Genomic DNA, 14,859 nt, shown 5'->3' with positions numbered 1-14,859 from the left:
CGTTTCTCTGCCAGCCCTGGCTCCCAGATGCTGTCATCTGCAGGTACCCTCTGGTCCCAGAATCCCCGGGAGAAGAGAGCAGACCACATCAGGGCCCTATTGGAGGTTGCGATGTGAGAAGGAAACCCAAACCACTTGGCGTTGTGGGATGAGATTCATTCGGGTTTGGTTACAATGGGGAGACTGAGCCCAGATAGAAGAGAGCCAGTGGTGCTGGTGGTGGTGGTGATAGTGGTGGAAGGGGTGCTCTAAAAGCCTAGGAAAAGAGTGTATTTGGTCCTCAAACCCATCTTGGCTGCCCAAGACTTTGCTAGACCCTAAAGAGGGGAGGAGCTGCTTCCCAATGTTCAGGAAAACAGACACAGCCCTAGTTTGAGGGAGGCGCCTGGTGTTGCAAACAGCCTCGCCTGAGGAAGGAGGCTTCATCTTTGGGGCCCCTGATAAGAATGTGTGACCACAGAAGCAGCTCTAATCTGAGGCCTGAGGAAGTACGGCTTAGTCTGAGGGAGGAGGCATAGCCTTCATACCCTGGTGTTAAGAAAGGGGACTAGCCCTGGGGAAGCTCTTAGTCAGAGGGAGGAGGCTCACCCCTGGTTTCTGACTTCTCTCACCAGAAGCTTCTAGGCTTAGAAATGCCAGAAGTAAAGGGGGGGGTCAAAGTGCCATCTTGCAACGTGGGCCACAAGTGGGGTTGAGTGGCTGCAAGGCGAGGGCAGTGGAGGCCAGCCTGCTCAGCAGAGGGCCGCGGTGCTCAGGGCCACCAGCAGCATGGACAGGGCAAGGTGGAGGCCAGGTGGCGCACCCGAGTGGCACCTGGAGCTCATGACGGCGCGCTGGCTGGTGCTGCACTGGGGCCTGCGGGCCAGCCGGTGGCCAGGCAGCACCAGAAGCCCCTCGGTGGCGGCCTGGGCACTGCACAGGTCCGGGGAGCCGCAGCCGCGCACACTCATGTTCTGGCCACCTGTGGAGACGTGAGGGAGGACGCACGTGAGGCCATGCCAGCAGGTGTCCCCGGCGCCATCGTGCACACCTGTCACTGTGTGCCACCCGGGAGGTCCTCTGACCCAGGTCCTTTGGGAAAACTCACCAGAAAAGCTGGGATCCTCCAGCTGGGGCCTGGTCACCGCTGTGCCTTTCATTGCTACTCTTTATACCTTACATGTATGTTGCAGGCTTTCTTTGTACTTGTACTCAATTATTAATAGTACTGAATACATTAATAACTGTGATGCCCGGAGGCCGTTCTATTTCACACACCCTTCCAACAGATTTAGTGCACAGGTTCCTTACCTTCTTCCTACCTAGGCTTCCGCAGAGCCATTTCAGAAGGACTATGGTACAGTGTGATGCATTTTATATAAATATAAGTATACAAACAAAACCAGTTTATTGAGAATTCGGCGGGGGATATGAAAGTGATCTAGTCTTATTTTACCAACAAACAACACCCCACCACGATTGCAGCTTGTTTTTAAGTCCTCATCTTTTAATTTTTTAAAGATTTTATTTATTTATTCTTGAGAGATACAGAGAGAGAGGCAGAGACACAGGCAGAGACAGAAACAGGATCCTCGAGGGGAGCCTGATGCGGGACCCGATCCCGGACCCCAGGATCACGCCCTGAGCCAAAGGCAGATGGTCAACTGCTGAGCCACACAGGCATCCCAAGTCCTCATCTTTTAAAGAAGTGTATGGAAAGATTTACAGTTCAAAGGATGTGATATCTGAGGTTGCATTCAAAATAATGAGGGGCGAGGGTAGAGATGAAACACAGTTGGCCATGAGTGGATAATTATTGGGGTTGGGTGAAGGGCACATGAGATTTATTAAACTATTCACTCTTTTATTTATCTTTGAACTTCTCCATTAAGAAAAAAAAAAAAGGAAACCTCACAGCACAGTCTGTATTTTCTTGGTTCATTTCCTCATAGAGCCATGATGGTTTCAGATTCACTGAAATGCCATACATAGCATTTAATATGTTCTAGAATTTTCAGTACAGTAGCCACTGGCCACACATGGCTATTGAGCACTAGAGATGCAGCTGGTCTGAAGTGAAATGTGCTGTGAGTATAAAACCCACATCAGAGGGACGCCTGGGTAGCTCAGTGGTTGAGCGTCTGACTTCATCAAGGTGTGATCCCAAGGTCCTGGGATCGAGTCCCACATTGGGCTCCCTGCAGGGAGCCTGCTTCTCCCTCTGTCTATGTCTCTGCCTCTCTCTCTGTGTGTCTCTCATGAATAAATAAATAAAATCTTAAAAAACATCCATACCAGATTCCAAAGGCTTAGTAGGAAAAAAATGAATGTAAGGTATCTCATGATTTCTTATATTGATTATGCATTGAAATTACAACTGTTGGATATATTGGGTCAAATAAAATACTAAATTAATTTCATCTGTTACTTTTTACTTTTTAATGTGGCTACTCAGAAACTTGAAATTCTATGTGTGGCTTGCATTATATTCCTTTTGGACAGTACTCATCCAGAAGTCTTATGGACTTTGAGACTCCCAACTCAGGCATGCCTGATTCAAAAACCAACGTGCTCAGGCTCACTCTTGGGTGCACACACACACACACACACGCATACACACACATACACACGGACACATAGATTACCTTCTACAAGCACCAGGTCCAGCTGGACACACTCAGTTTCCCCACTGCGACACTGCATATAGAAGGAGGAATTGCAGGACCCTGGCTGGCTGCTGGGACATGCAGGACACAGGAACTCGTTCAGGGTGTGTGAAGTTGGCAGAATTGCTGTAAAGGGAAGGGTGACAGTCAGCCAGGAGGGCTCTCAGGACCTCCAGGGCTCTCTGTGCTCACGAGTTCCCCAACAGTGAGATGACCTTACTGGAATTTCCCACTTAGCTGGGGTCAGGGTGCCTTTGGGCAGCCTGGCTGGGGAATAGGGATGCTCCTGAGTGATGTTTCTACCTGCCTGCCTTCCTCAAATCCGGACAAAGTCTCCTCCACAGTCACCCCACCGCTTCCTTGGCCACCCGCGACTGCTTTCTGGTGGCAGCATACCGAGAGGAGTGAGTTCTTGGCAGTTGCCTTGGCAACAGGTGGAATTGATCCAGAAACTAAAGTCACTGCTGTAGGTGAAGGCAGAGATGGAGGTGCCAAATCCACAGTCCTTGGAGGCCACACAGGAACCATGTCTCCAGACAACAGAGTTACCTTCCTCTAAGGCTGGAGAGATGCGGAGGGTAGGTTTGTGAGGAAAGGCGATCGTGAACCACCCCCTGACTAGAAGCCCCTCTGGGTGTCATTGTTGGCATCTTTACTTACGTTGCTAGAAGGCAGAGAAGAGCTGGTTTCCAGCTCACTTCCTTTTCCCATGTACAGAAAAGTCTAGTTTTTCCCTTTATGGGGCAGACCCACAGAGGCCTCCTTGCCCAGAATGTTGTCCTAGATCAAGATGGCTGTGACTCTATCTCCCACCCCCCATGCTTTTCTGTATCTTACCTCAGCACTCCCATATCAAGAGATAGAATCCACGTCCTCATCCCTTAAATCTGAGCTGGCCTTGTGACTTGCTCTAATCAATAGACTATGGCAAGAGTGACACTGGGCTGGGGCTGGGCTTCTCTCTCTTAAGAAGCCCATGGTCTCCACCTCTTCCTTCTCGGAAGCCAGCACCATACTGTAAGGAAGCTCAGCGAGGCTACTGACTGGTGACAGACCACATGGACAGAGATCTCAGAAGGCAAGAGGCTGTATCGAACATTCCAGCCCCAGCCAGGTTCTCAGATAAATGCAGCCACATGGAGGAACATCACCTCTTGGAGGAGAAGATCTGCCTAAGCTAAGCTTCATCAACCCACAGAATAGTGAGAAATAGTAAATCATTGTTTTAAGCCACACAGTTTTATTTTTAAATGGTGGCCAAAAAAACCCAAAACAAAACCACCCTATATAATATAAAATGTACCCTCTTAGGCATTTTTAAGTATATCTTCTGTGGTGTTAACTATATTTACATTGTTATGCAACAGATCTCTAGAACCTTCTCATTTTGCAAAACTAAAACTACCACCAAGGTGACTACTCTAGGTATCTCACATAAAAGAAGTCATGCAGTATTTGCTCTCTTGTGACTGGTTAAGCCACTATGTCTTGAGCTGACTTGTTCAGTAATAAATAACAGTAGCAAGGTGGCATCAGATTTTAAATGTACACGCTCCACCGCCACCAGCCTCTGCCCTCCAACGCCAGGAAAAACCTGCCTTCACTGGTGCTGGAGGCCAGGCAGCAAACAAAGGGGCTGGGCAGCAAACATGGGGGGCAGGGCAGCAAACGTGGGGGGCGGGGCAAGGGGTGGTGTGCTTCAGACCCCTTTTCACCTCCACCACCCAATCCAGTCTCCAGGGACACTCACCCAGGATGCCCAGTGTCTGAAGGCAATAGTTCCTATCCGCTGCGCAGAAGACCGTGTCACAATCATTGAGGCCTGAGCAGGTGAAACAGGTGGTGAGTTTATCCTTGGTCAGAGTTGTGGTTGCAGGGGAACCTGGAGAGAGAGAGGAAGGTAAATTGGCTTGGGAACAGCTTCTGTGTGTGTGTGTGTGTGTGTGTGTGTGTGTGTGTGTGTGTGTACACGTTTCTGAGTACATCAGTGTAAATATGCTGCATATGTGCACTTCTGCAATGATGCAGTTTGCGTACACAAGCACGCAGTCCTGTTTCCCTGTGTGCACACGTGGTTGTGAGTGCCTATGTTGAACTCTGTGTCCTCTGGAACTGTCTGCAGAAGGGTGGGGATGTTTGCGTGTGGCTCCATGGGCCCCCCTGTGAGAAGCTGTCTAGGTGCATCTCTGTGTGAGCAGAGCACCTGTCTATGTGGATACATATAAGGCTGGTTCTGTGGGTCTGAGCGTGTTTCTGTGTCTGGGTCTGTCTGTGTTCCCAGCAAAGTTGAGGGTGCTTGCATATATATGTGGGAGTACAGACATGAATGTCTGTGGATGTTAGTAAAGTGTTTCAGCACATCTGTATTTCTTACTTTCGTATGTTTGTGTGCTTATATCCGTCCATGCGCACGCACCTGATAACTGATAAGTCCCTGCACGGTTGTGTCACATGCCCATAGGGACCATATATGCAAAAATTCCACGTCTTGTCTTCCAGTTGTTAGTTACCCTGTTTTGCCCTTTCTCCTTTCATATTGTAAATTTTGAGGTCCTTTGTCCACCCTTTTTTGTTTTCTTCATTGTGGTCATTAATTTAATCCACTGTTTGGGGCACCTGGGTAGCTCAGTGGTCAAGCGTCTGCCTTTGGCTCAGGTCGTGATCCCAGGGACCTGGGAATCGAGTCCCACATCAGGCTCCCTGCAGGGAGCCTGCCTCTCTTCATCTGCCTATGTATGTCTCTGTCTCTCTCTGTGTCTCTCATGAATAAATAAAATCTTTTTAAAAAATTTAATCCACTGTTTAGTTTTTAAAAGTAAAACTCCAATGGCTGGTAATCTGAGGAAGCCAAAGGTGAGAATGCTTCCTCTTTGCCTGCAGATTGAGCAAACAGATAGTCCTTTGCATCTCAGAACTGTCTTTGCTGGGTGGTTTCTAACAAAAGAGGCTTTGGAAATTGCCTCTCCAGCAGCCTGGGTAGCTCAGCAGTTTAGCACCGCCTTCAGCCCAGGGTATGATCCTGGAGACCTGGGATCGAGTCCTGCATCAGGCTCCCTGCATGGAGACTGCTTCTCTCTCTGCCTGTATCTCTGCCTCTCTCTCTCTCTCTCTCTCTCTCTCTCTCTCTCTCTGTCTCTGCCTCTCTCTCTCTCTCTCATGAATAAATAAATAAATAAATAAAATCTTTAAGAAAAAGGAAATTGCCTTTCTCACCTCTGAAACATCTGTGATTCTGTTCAGTTGTCTCACTTAAAAAGCTGTTGCCCCAGTAAATACTATCTCAATTAGCAACTCTCTTTTCTGGAAGATAAAACTTACTGTCTGTGTTCTTTGTTAAGCCAAAAGAAGGCTGTTGGCAAATCTGTCTTCTTTCACAAGCAAGGAAGTGAAGGAAAGAAAGAAAAAAAGACCATTAGATTCCTTGTTTAAACAGAGTTTGTATCTCTAGTCTCACTTACATGACAGGATGCTCGTGTTTAGAAATGTGTGCTCCTCTGTCGGCAAGTTTTGGGTGCTGGGATATAGATGTAGATGTTTGTGGATGTGTGGGTGTGTGCCAGCAGGATTTTCTGCTTCTAAGTGTGTTACATGGTGTGTGTGTGTGTATGTGTGTGCTCTTCTGTGGGTAATTGCACTCCCTGAGAGCAGATGGTAGGGGGAGGGGATACCCTGGAAACACATAGGATTGGGAAGGGCATGTGGGATCTGGGAAGGGCAGAAAAAGATAGAATCCCAGGAAGTCAGAGTTCAACGCACTTGGCTGGGGGGTAGTAACCATATAGTCGCATTCAGGCTTGCTGATGAGATGAAATCCAGATGCTTCTGGGCCCAGGGTGGTGTTCACTTGCAGGTGGCAGACATTTGGGGTAGCACAGCCCTTCAAGATTTGGGGACCTCCTGCAGAAACAAGAGAAAGTTGCAGGAGGAAACTCAAAGTCAGAACCTTCCCACCTTGATGACTTTCTCTGTCTCAAAGTTCCCATCTCTCTTGATAGTTCTATAGGATTCATTTTCAAATCTGCCCGGCCTTTTCTTATAACCTCTTGATGCCTGCTCATTTTTGTGATTCTAATTTTATCCCTTCAAATGTGTCACATACTGCTATGTTCTACAGCTGATAATTACAATAGCTGAACTCCTCCTGAATCTACATCTCTTATTTCTTGCTTCTGCTCTCACTCATGGTGACTTGTTCCCTTGTGCATTTCATGAGCTCTGACTGTGGGCTCATATCTGGTTGATGTTAATCTGGGGCCCTCCTGGGAGCTTCCCATTAGAGAGGATTTGCCTTTGTTTATACTGAGGTCTAAGAGGTAGTACCAACCAGGGATCATTTCAGTCCCCTTCTAAGGTCCCTGGCTTATGTGGGACCCTCAGAGTCAGCTCCTCAACCATGCTGTGGTCCCAAGACCTAGTCATCCAAAGCAGAGTGTGATCAACCTCTGTTTTCAGGGCCACTGTGCTTTTCATGTTTACTTACTGCTCTTGTTCTGATTTTTGCTCACATTTTTACTTTGTTTGGGGGCCCCTGGAAATTTCCCTAACTTCCTATAAGCCCCCAAAAGCATGGAAAATATTTTTGTACAATATTCAGTTCATCTGTAAACAGTGGCATACCAAGGGGGATGGTAATGGGAGCAGGCTATAAGAGAGTGTGCTCTCTGTAGAGCATTTAAAAACAATAATAAGATGGACTAGGGGTACCTGGCTAGCTCAGTTCATAGAGCATAGGACTCTTGATCTTGGGATCCTGAGTTCAAGCCCTACGTTGGGTGTAGAGCTCACTTTAAAAAAATAACAATAGGGACACCTGGGTGGCTCAGTGGTTGAATATTTGCCTTTAGCTCAGGTCGTGATCCTGGGGTCCTGGAATTGAGTCCCCGCATCAGGCTCCCAGCAGGAAACCTACTTCTCCCTCTGCCTATGTCTCTGCCTCTCTTTGTGTCTTTCACAAATGAATAAATAAAATCTTAAAAATAAATTTAAAAAATTAATAATAATGACTAAACATCAATCTGTTTCTTTTTATCACCATATTCCAGCATTTCTACACAATGGCTGTGATAAAATAGTCCTCCCTCCCAGAGCAGACTACTCCCACCTCCTGTGCCCCCCACCCCCTGACCTCATACCTCCCCTGTATGCTACTACTTATAGCAAGAAGACCCTTCAGAGGATCCAGGCTGCCAGGAGCAGGCCAGATCACTTCTTCCTATGACTTTGTTGGCCTAATAGTCTATCCTCAGGTCAGTGTAGTTCTATTCTAAGACTTTCACTCTAAAAGGCTCTATGTCAACCATTTGCCAACACATCATGGTGATTTTAAAATACATCTACAGGGATCCCTGAGTGGCGCAGCGGCTTAGCGCCTGCCTTTGGCTCAGGGCGCCGATCCTGGAGACCCGGGATTGAATCCCACATCAGGCTCCCGGTGCATGGAGCCTGCTTCTCCCTCTGCCTGTGTCTCTGCCTCTCTCTCTCTCTCTGTGACTATCATAAATAAATAAAAATTTTAAAAAAAATAAAAAAATAAAATACATCTACAAATTCTTTGAAACATCAAAAGTCTATGCTTTGTCTTCTTGAAACCAGATGGACTTCTGTGACTGTTTCAACCAATAAAATATGGTAAAATGGCATGTGACTTCCAAGGCTAGATCATCAAAGACCATGCAGCTGCCACTTTGTTTCCTGGAATACTCTCTCTGAAAGTCTTCAGTCACCATGTAAGGATGGTGACAGCCATGATGTGGGGAAGTCCAATCTACCCAGTGTGGAGAAATCACATAGAAAAGCCCTAGGAGAGCAGCCCAGGTGGCTCAGCGGTTTAGTGCCACCTTCGGCCCAGAGCATGATCCTGGAGACCCAGGATCGGGTCTCATGTCGGGCTCCCTGCATGGAGCCTGCTTCTCCCTCTGCCTGTGTCTCTACCTCTCTGTCTCTTTCTGGGTCTCTCCTGAATAAATAAAATCTTAAAAAAAAAAAAAGCCCTAGGATTACTTGCAAAGAGAGAGAGAGATACCTAAGTGGCCCCCATTGATGCCTTGATTGCTGTACTATTCAGTACTGAGATCTTCAGCCAGCATATAAAGGGCCCTGAGGCAGTCATGCTGTGAAGAATCCCAGTCTAACCAATGGGGAAAAATCACATCGAGAGGCCCAGAGTCTACACATGTGAGTTGCTCTGGGACCTGCATTTCCAGCTCCTGCCACCCTCTGCCTGGGAATCCCATAAGAGATTCAGAACCATCCAGTTGAGCTCTTTCACAATTCCCAACCTACAGAAAGAGTTAATAAAATGATGGCCATTATTTTAAGCCACTACCTTTGTGAGTGATTCACTAAATAGCAAGAGCACCAGAGCACCACCTACTAATGAACCTCGGCACTCATTTGTGCAGGTGAGAGGGAGGCCCACCACCCAAATTGCTCCTGAGGGCCAGAAACTCTTACCTCCATTCCATGTCCCATTGAGGGTGAGACACACGGTCTGATCACCAGTGCAGTTCATGACCAAACGGGAGTCACACAAGGCTGACTTATCCCCAAAACAATAGTGACATTTCAGTCCGTTGAGCTGGGCTTTGGGTGGTGCCTCTGGTGGGAGTGGATGTGGTCAGGGTGGGATGAAGGCTAAGAAACACCCACCCCTCCCTGCAGCCCTCCTTCCCCGACCAACCCCCACCACAACCCAGAGCATTTTCCTGTGAAGTGGGATCAGCCTGGTCTCAGCCACCTCCTTCCAACCCTGAAGACATGTTCTGAGGAGCAGCAAACAGAGCCGAAGGTGAGGCTGCCCCACACTGGTCGTTTGTCCTAAACAGACCTTCAGGCTGGGTCCTGTGGATGCTTTTATTGATCCCACAAACATTTCTTGAGCGCCCACTGTGTACCAGGCCCTGTTCTGGAGACACCACTGACCATCCAAACTAACGCCCTCCCTTGAACACACTGAATTCCAAAAGTGATTAAAAAGTGATCCTGTTATTTCAGGGTTTTTTTTTCTTTTTTAAGATTTCATTTTTATTTATTTGACACACAGAGAGAGAGCATAAGCAGGGGGAGCAGCAGGCAGAGGGAGAGAGAGAAGCAAACTCCCAGCTGAGCAGGGATCTGTATGTGGGGCTTGATCCCAGGACTCCAGGATCATGACCTGAGCTGAAGGCAGATGCTCAACCACGGAGCCACCCAGGTGCCCCCTGTTATTTTAGGTTTTAAGATACTGTGGTGTTCTGGGGATCCCTGGGCGGCGCAGCGGTTTGGCGCCTGCCTTTGGCCCAGGGCGCGATCATGAAGACCCGGGATCGAGTCCCACATCAGGCTCCCGGTGCATGGAGCCTGCTTCTCCCTCTGCCTGTGTCTCTGCCTCTCTCTCTCTCTCTCTCTGTATGACTATCATAAATAAATAAAAATTAAAAAAAAAAAAAAAAGATACTGTGGTGTTCTGCCAAAGAGCAGGGCTGTGGCTTCTGGGCTTTCCACCACCTGATCAATCCCAGAACTTGCTTAGAGATCTGAAACATTTAAGAGAAAACTGCTTAAGCATATATTTCCTGAGTCAAAACTAAGCCACCAATCATTTTAATGTGGGTTTAAATCGCAATATTGGCAAACAGAAAAGTTGACTGAAGAGGGCCACTGGGGTGGCTCAAAGTGTCTGACTCTTGATTTCACCTCAGGCCATGACCTCAGGGTGGCAGGATCGAGCCCTGCATCAGGCTCTGCACTCAGCACTCTCCCTCTGCCCCTCTCCCTGTTTGCACGCCTCCCAGGTTCTCTCTCTCATCTCTGTCTCTCTCCCTCCCTCTCTCTGACTCCTCTTAAATAAATCTTTTTTTAAAAAAAGTCCACTAAAGAAAACATGACCATAGAACTGTGCTAATACGTGGCCACTGTACACCTGTGGCTGTTGAGCTCTTGAAATGTGGCAGATCTCCCTCCTGCACTGTTGTAAGTATGTAAGTTCCTCAAAAAAATTAAAAATAGAAATACCATATGGATCCAGTAATTCCACTACTGGGTATTTACCCAAAGAAAGCAAAAACACTAGATCAAGAAGATACATGCACTATGTTTATCGTAGCATTATTTACAATAGTCAAAATATGCAGACAACCCAAGCATCCACCAATAGATGAATGCATATGGTTAACAAGGGGAGGTGGATTGGGGGGACAACATTTGTGAAGGGGAGGGGGCACCTGGGTGGCTCTGTGGTTGAGCATCTGCCTTCAGCTCAGGTCATGATCCTGGAGTCCTGGGATCAAGCCCCACATCCAGATGCGTGCATATGGTTAACAAGGGGAGGTGGATTGGGGGGGACAACATTTGTGAAGGGGAGGGGGTACCTGGGTGGCTCAGTTGGTTAAGCATCTGCCTTCGGCTTGGGTTGTGATCCCAGGATCCTGGAATGGAGCCCCAAGGAGCCTGCTTATCCCTCTCCTCCCCGCTCCTGCTCTGTCTCCCTCACTTACTCTCTCTCTCTCTCTCTCTTTCAAATAAATAAAATCTTTAAAAAACTATCAGTGAAGGGGAGTGGGAGGTATAGGATTCTAGTTATAGAATGAATAAGTCACAAGAATGAAAGGTACAGCATAAGGGATATAGTCAATGAAATGGTAATGGCTTTGTATAGCTACACTTGCGGTGAACATAGCATATATGACACATACAGTTGTCCGATCACTTTGTCGGACGCCTGAAACTAGCGTGACATTGTGTGTCCACTCTACATCAACTTTAAAAAACAATGAAGAAAAATAAAAAAAGAAATGTGGTAGATCGCCTTGGGGGTGCTGTGAGTATAAAACACATCCTAGGTTTCAGAGGCTTAGTTTGAAACAATAAAATATCTCAATAATTTTATATTGATTACATATATGTCAGAAGAATAGTTTAGATATGTTACCTCGAATAAAATACATTACTAAAATTAATTGCACCTGTTTCTTTGCACTTTTTAACGTGGCTACTAGAAAAGCTCTTATTACGTCAATGGCTCACGTTGCATTTCTCCTGGGCAGCACTGCTATAGATTGTCCACCAAAAGACCTTACTCAAGAGTATTCCAAGATAGTCTTTTTGATCTTTCTCTACACATAAAAATTTTGTCTAACGCAGTTAGAATCATAACTGGCATTTTATCTACTGAATGGCATGCGGACCATTTAGCTAGGAACTGGCTGTTTTATTTGGGGAGCAGCACAATTTTTAGAAGGAAGGTAATCCTGGTTGTTTGAAAAGGATGGCTGGGGGATCCCTGGGTGCCTCAGTGGTTTAGTGCCTGCCTTCGGCCCAGGGCATGATCCTGAAGTCCCAGGTCAGGCTCCCTGCGTGGAGCCTGCTTCTCCCTCTGCCTGTGTCTCTCATGAATAAATTAAAAATCTAAAAAAAAAAAAAAAAAAAAAAAAAGGAAAGGATGGCTAGTAGCCCCGAGTGTGGAGCTGTCCCAGGTCTCCCCCCATTGCTGTACCTGCCAAATATGGATTCCTTCTTTGGAAAAATAAACAAGCAACAAAAAGTGATCTTTATCGCAGCTCCGAGCCAGGTCTGGATGGAGTAAGGCCAGCAAGGAGGCACCCCCTCTCAAGGTCATGCAAGCGCAGAGTCAGCACCTGAAAGTGAATGCCTCCTTAAATTTTGCACCCTGGGGTACTTGCTGGCCTCACTCTAAACTGGGCCTATCGCCATGCCTATGTTTCTTTTTCTGTCTCTTTTAAGATTTTATTTATTTCACAGAGAGAACACAAGCAGGGGGAGTGGCAGGCAGAGGCAGAGGGAGAAGCAGGCGCCCTGCTGAGCAGAGACCACGAAGTGGGGCTTCATCCAGGACCCCAGGATCATGACCTGAACCGAAAGCAGATGCTTAACCAACTGAGCCACCCAAGGGCCCCACACTGCTCTGCTCAATTAGCCCTCAAGGGAGCTCTTCTCCTAAGGAGAAATAAAAGTTTGAGGCTCCTCTCCAGGCCCTCAATAACTCAGTGAGTGCAACTACAATTTCTGCAGTGCCTGCTACGTGCCAGCCTTGCGCTCGAAGGCACCCCCTGCAAAACTTAGTTCACACCCATTTTCCAGATGAGAATACTGAGGTTCTCCTTTCTCTGGTCAGCCAGGCAGAGCTGGAAATTGAGGTCAAGTTCCCCCAACCCCCTACCTGGGGCTGTGACCCCCAAGTCCTGCCAACAAACCTTGTCGGGTGGCCTTGCTGCAGTTGTCCTCACAACAGGCCATGCTGACCCAGAGACTCAAGTTGGGGCCATAGGTCAGGGAGTAGACACCTTCTCGGCATTCCCCAGGGGCGACACATGACCCGTTCTTGATGAGATTCCCATTTTCTGGGGACAGAGGTTGTGGAGGAGAGATCAGAGACTCTCCCACACCCCGGCCCCAACCGTGGCCCTGTCTGTAGCAATCCCCCAGCTGGCATTGAAGCCTGCCCCTAACCCCCCACCACCCCAGCGGCCCTATGCTGAGTTATGAGTCCAGTCCTGGGGTGGTTCTTTCATGCCTTCACCCCCACACACAAAACCCTTCCCCACCCACTTTATGGGTCCTCCACCCAGGCCCCCTCTGGTCCCCCCACCCAGCTGCATCTGGCTAAACAAGCAGGCTTCCTTGGTGGGAGGACAGGTTCTCTCGGTACAATCTCCCAGCAAAGAGCAGGCTGGACACATCTTGGAGGTCCCTGTGGGGAGAGAGGAATGATCAGACCCTGCAATTGAGGAGAAAAACACAGGTGCACACACACACAGGATTCCAGAATAGTAGTACAGGCTGGGGTGGGAGGGAGATCATGGAATGTTTTCCTGGAGCTGTGTGGCCGGCGCTCTGGGTGGGCAAAATGGCAAAGGTTCAGAGGCAGGGAGCAGCATCACCAAGCTGGAGCTGCTGGCCATCTCCAGCTAATCGACCTGGTTCTCGCCAGGAAACTCCTTCTCCAAACATCTCCCTTGCAAGCCCAGAGTTGAACATCTAAAAGTGAAATGCCCCTTCCTGGGCTAGGCTGGGGAGACCCGCGTCCGTCAGTCCGGGAAGCCTTGTCGACCTGCAGAGAGGCACCTGGGGCTCTCCCGAGAAACCGTGAGGCTGGAGGGAGCATGGTTTGAAAACAGCGAACCTCATCTCACACCTGCCGCTCGTGGATTAGTACACGAGGCAAGTGAAAGCAGATGGGGCTTAAAGTCCCACTCCAGATCATGCAGTGAGACCCTGGCTAAGGGCCAGGCCACTCGATCCCCAACCTGAGCCAATGAGGGCAGAATTAGAAGCAAAGGGGAGACAGGAAGGCAAAGTAAGGAATCGAAACTGCTCTTGGCTCTCAGTGTGGATCCCTTCGGACAGGGCTACTTATGGCCTGAGACTGTTCTAAGCTCTTAAAAAGTTCTTTGAACATATTCATTCCATGAATGCCCCCACCAGCTTTTTTTTCCCCTTTTGAGGCACAGAGAGGGTCAGTGGCTTGCTTAAGATCACACAGCAAAGAGGTGGTGGAGGCAAGATTTGAACCCTGGTGGCCTGGCCTCAGAACTATGCTCTCCAGCAGTTTGGCTGCCTCTGCTAGACAAAAAGCCGAGGTAGAAGGGGCTGGGCCTCAGACTCTGAAGCTGGATTCGCATCTGTGAACATGGACTGTCTCGCTCGCTCGCTCACTCGCTCACTCTCGTTCTCACCCTCCTTTTTGGGTTTTGCTCTTGGGGACCGCACATGATGCGCCTACCTGCTGGGGTGGCCAGCGCTCCCAAGAGCGCCAGAGCAGTGAGGAGCTGGAGCATGATCCAGGCCGGAGGGGAGGAAGCAGGACACAGGTGACCTGGCCTTTTATTCAAGGGCCTTGGCTAGCAGCCCTGGAAGAGAGAGAGCAAACAGACTAGGGAGAGGGTGGCCCCACCTGCCATCCTGGCCACTGGAACACTTGGCAGGGGACAGGGGCTTAGGGAGCACGGAGATGGGGAAACTGAGTCCTGAGAGGCACATGGGAGAAGCCCGAGTTACTCATGAAGCCAAAGAAAGACAGATAGGTGTGCTGGTACTATTATTGCTATTATTAACAAGCTCCTGGTCATTCCAGGGAGATGTTAACCCACTGGATCCTTACAATAGTCTTACAAAGCATTACCCTTCTTCCCAGGAGGGATACAGCGTCCCAAATATTCTCTGTTCATCAGTACAGGCCACGATATGTGGCAGGGACAACCGTGCACAACTGCTGGAG

General features: G+C 48.5%; 1 protein-coding gene across 2 annotated transcripts; it reads right to left on the bottom strand.

Annotated features, from left to right (window-relative positions):
• Positions 1-138: 138 nt before the first annotated feature.
• Positions 139-14,440, bottom strand: LOC140598341 (uncharacterized). 2 transcript variants are annotated; one of them, XM_072754340.1, is made up of 9 exons: positions 14,365-14,440; positions 13,231-13,332; positions 12,836-12,982; positions 9,099-9,242; positions 6,402-6,542; positions 4,396-4,527; positions 3,042-3,206; positions 2,625-2,771; positions 139-961 (listed from the first exon to the last, which is right to left on the bottom strand). In XM_072754340.1, exons 1-9 carry the CDS (start codon positions 14,417-14,419, stop codon positions 732-734), a joined length of 1,263 nt encoding a protein of 420 aa, XP_072610441.1. In that variant the 5' UTR covers positions 14,420-14,440; the 3' UTR covers positions 139-731. The 2 variants fall into 2 exon arrangements, with proteins under 2 accessions (XP_072610441.1, XP_072610446.1); XM_072754345.1 differs by lacking the exon at positions 13,231-13,332 and having other exon boundaries at positions 14,365-14,434.
• Between the last annotated feature and the right edge of the window lie 419 nt (positions 14,441-14,859).

This window comes from Vulpes vulpes, chromosome 1, assembly GCF_048418805.1.
Source record: "Vulpes vulpes isolate BD-2025 chromosome 1, VulVul3, whole genome shotgun sequence".
Taxonomy (NCBI): Eukaryota; Metazoa; Chordata; class Mammalia; order Carnivora; family Canidae; genus Vulpes; species Vulpes vulpes.
The sequence above is the reverse complement of the archived record's forward strand: the minus strand, read 5'-3'. Positions and strand labels throughout refer to the sequence as shown.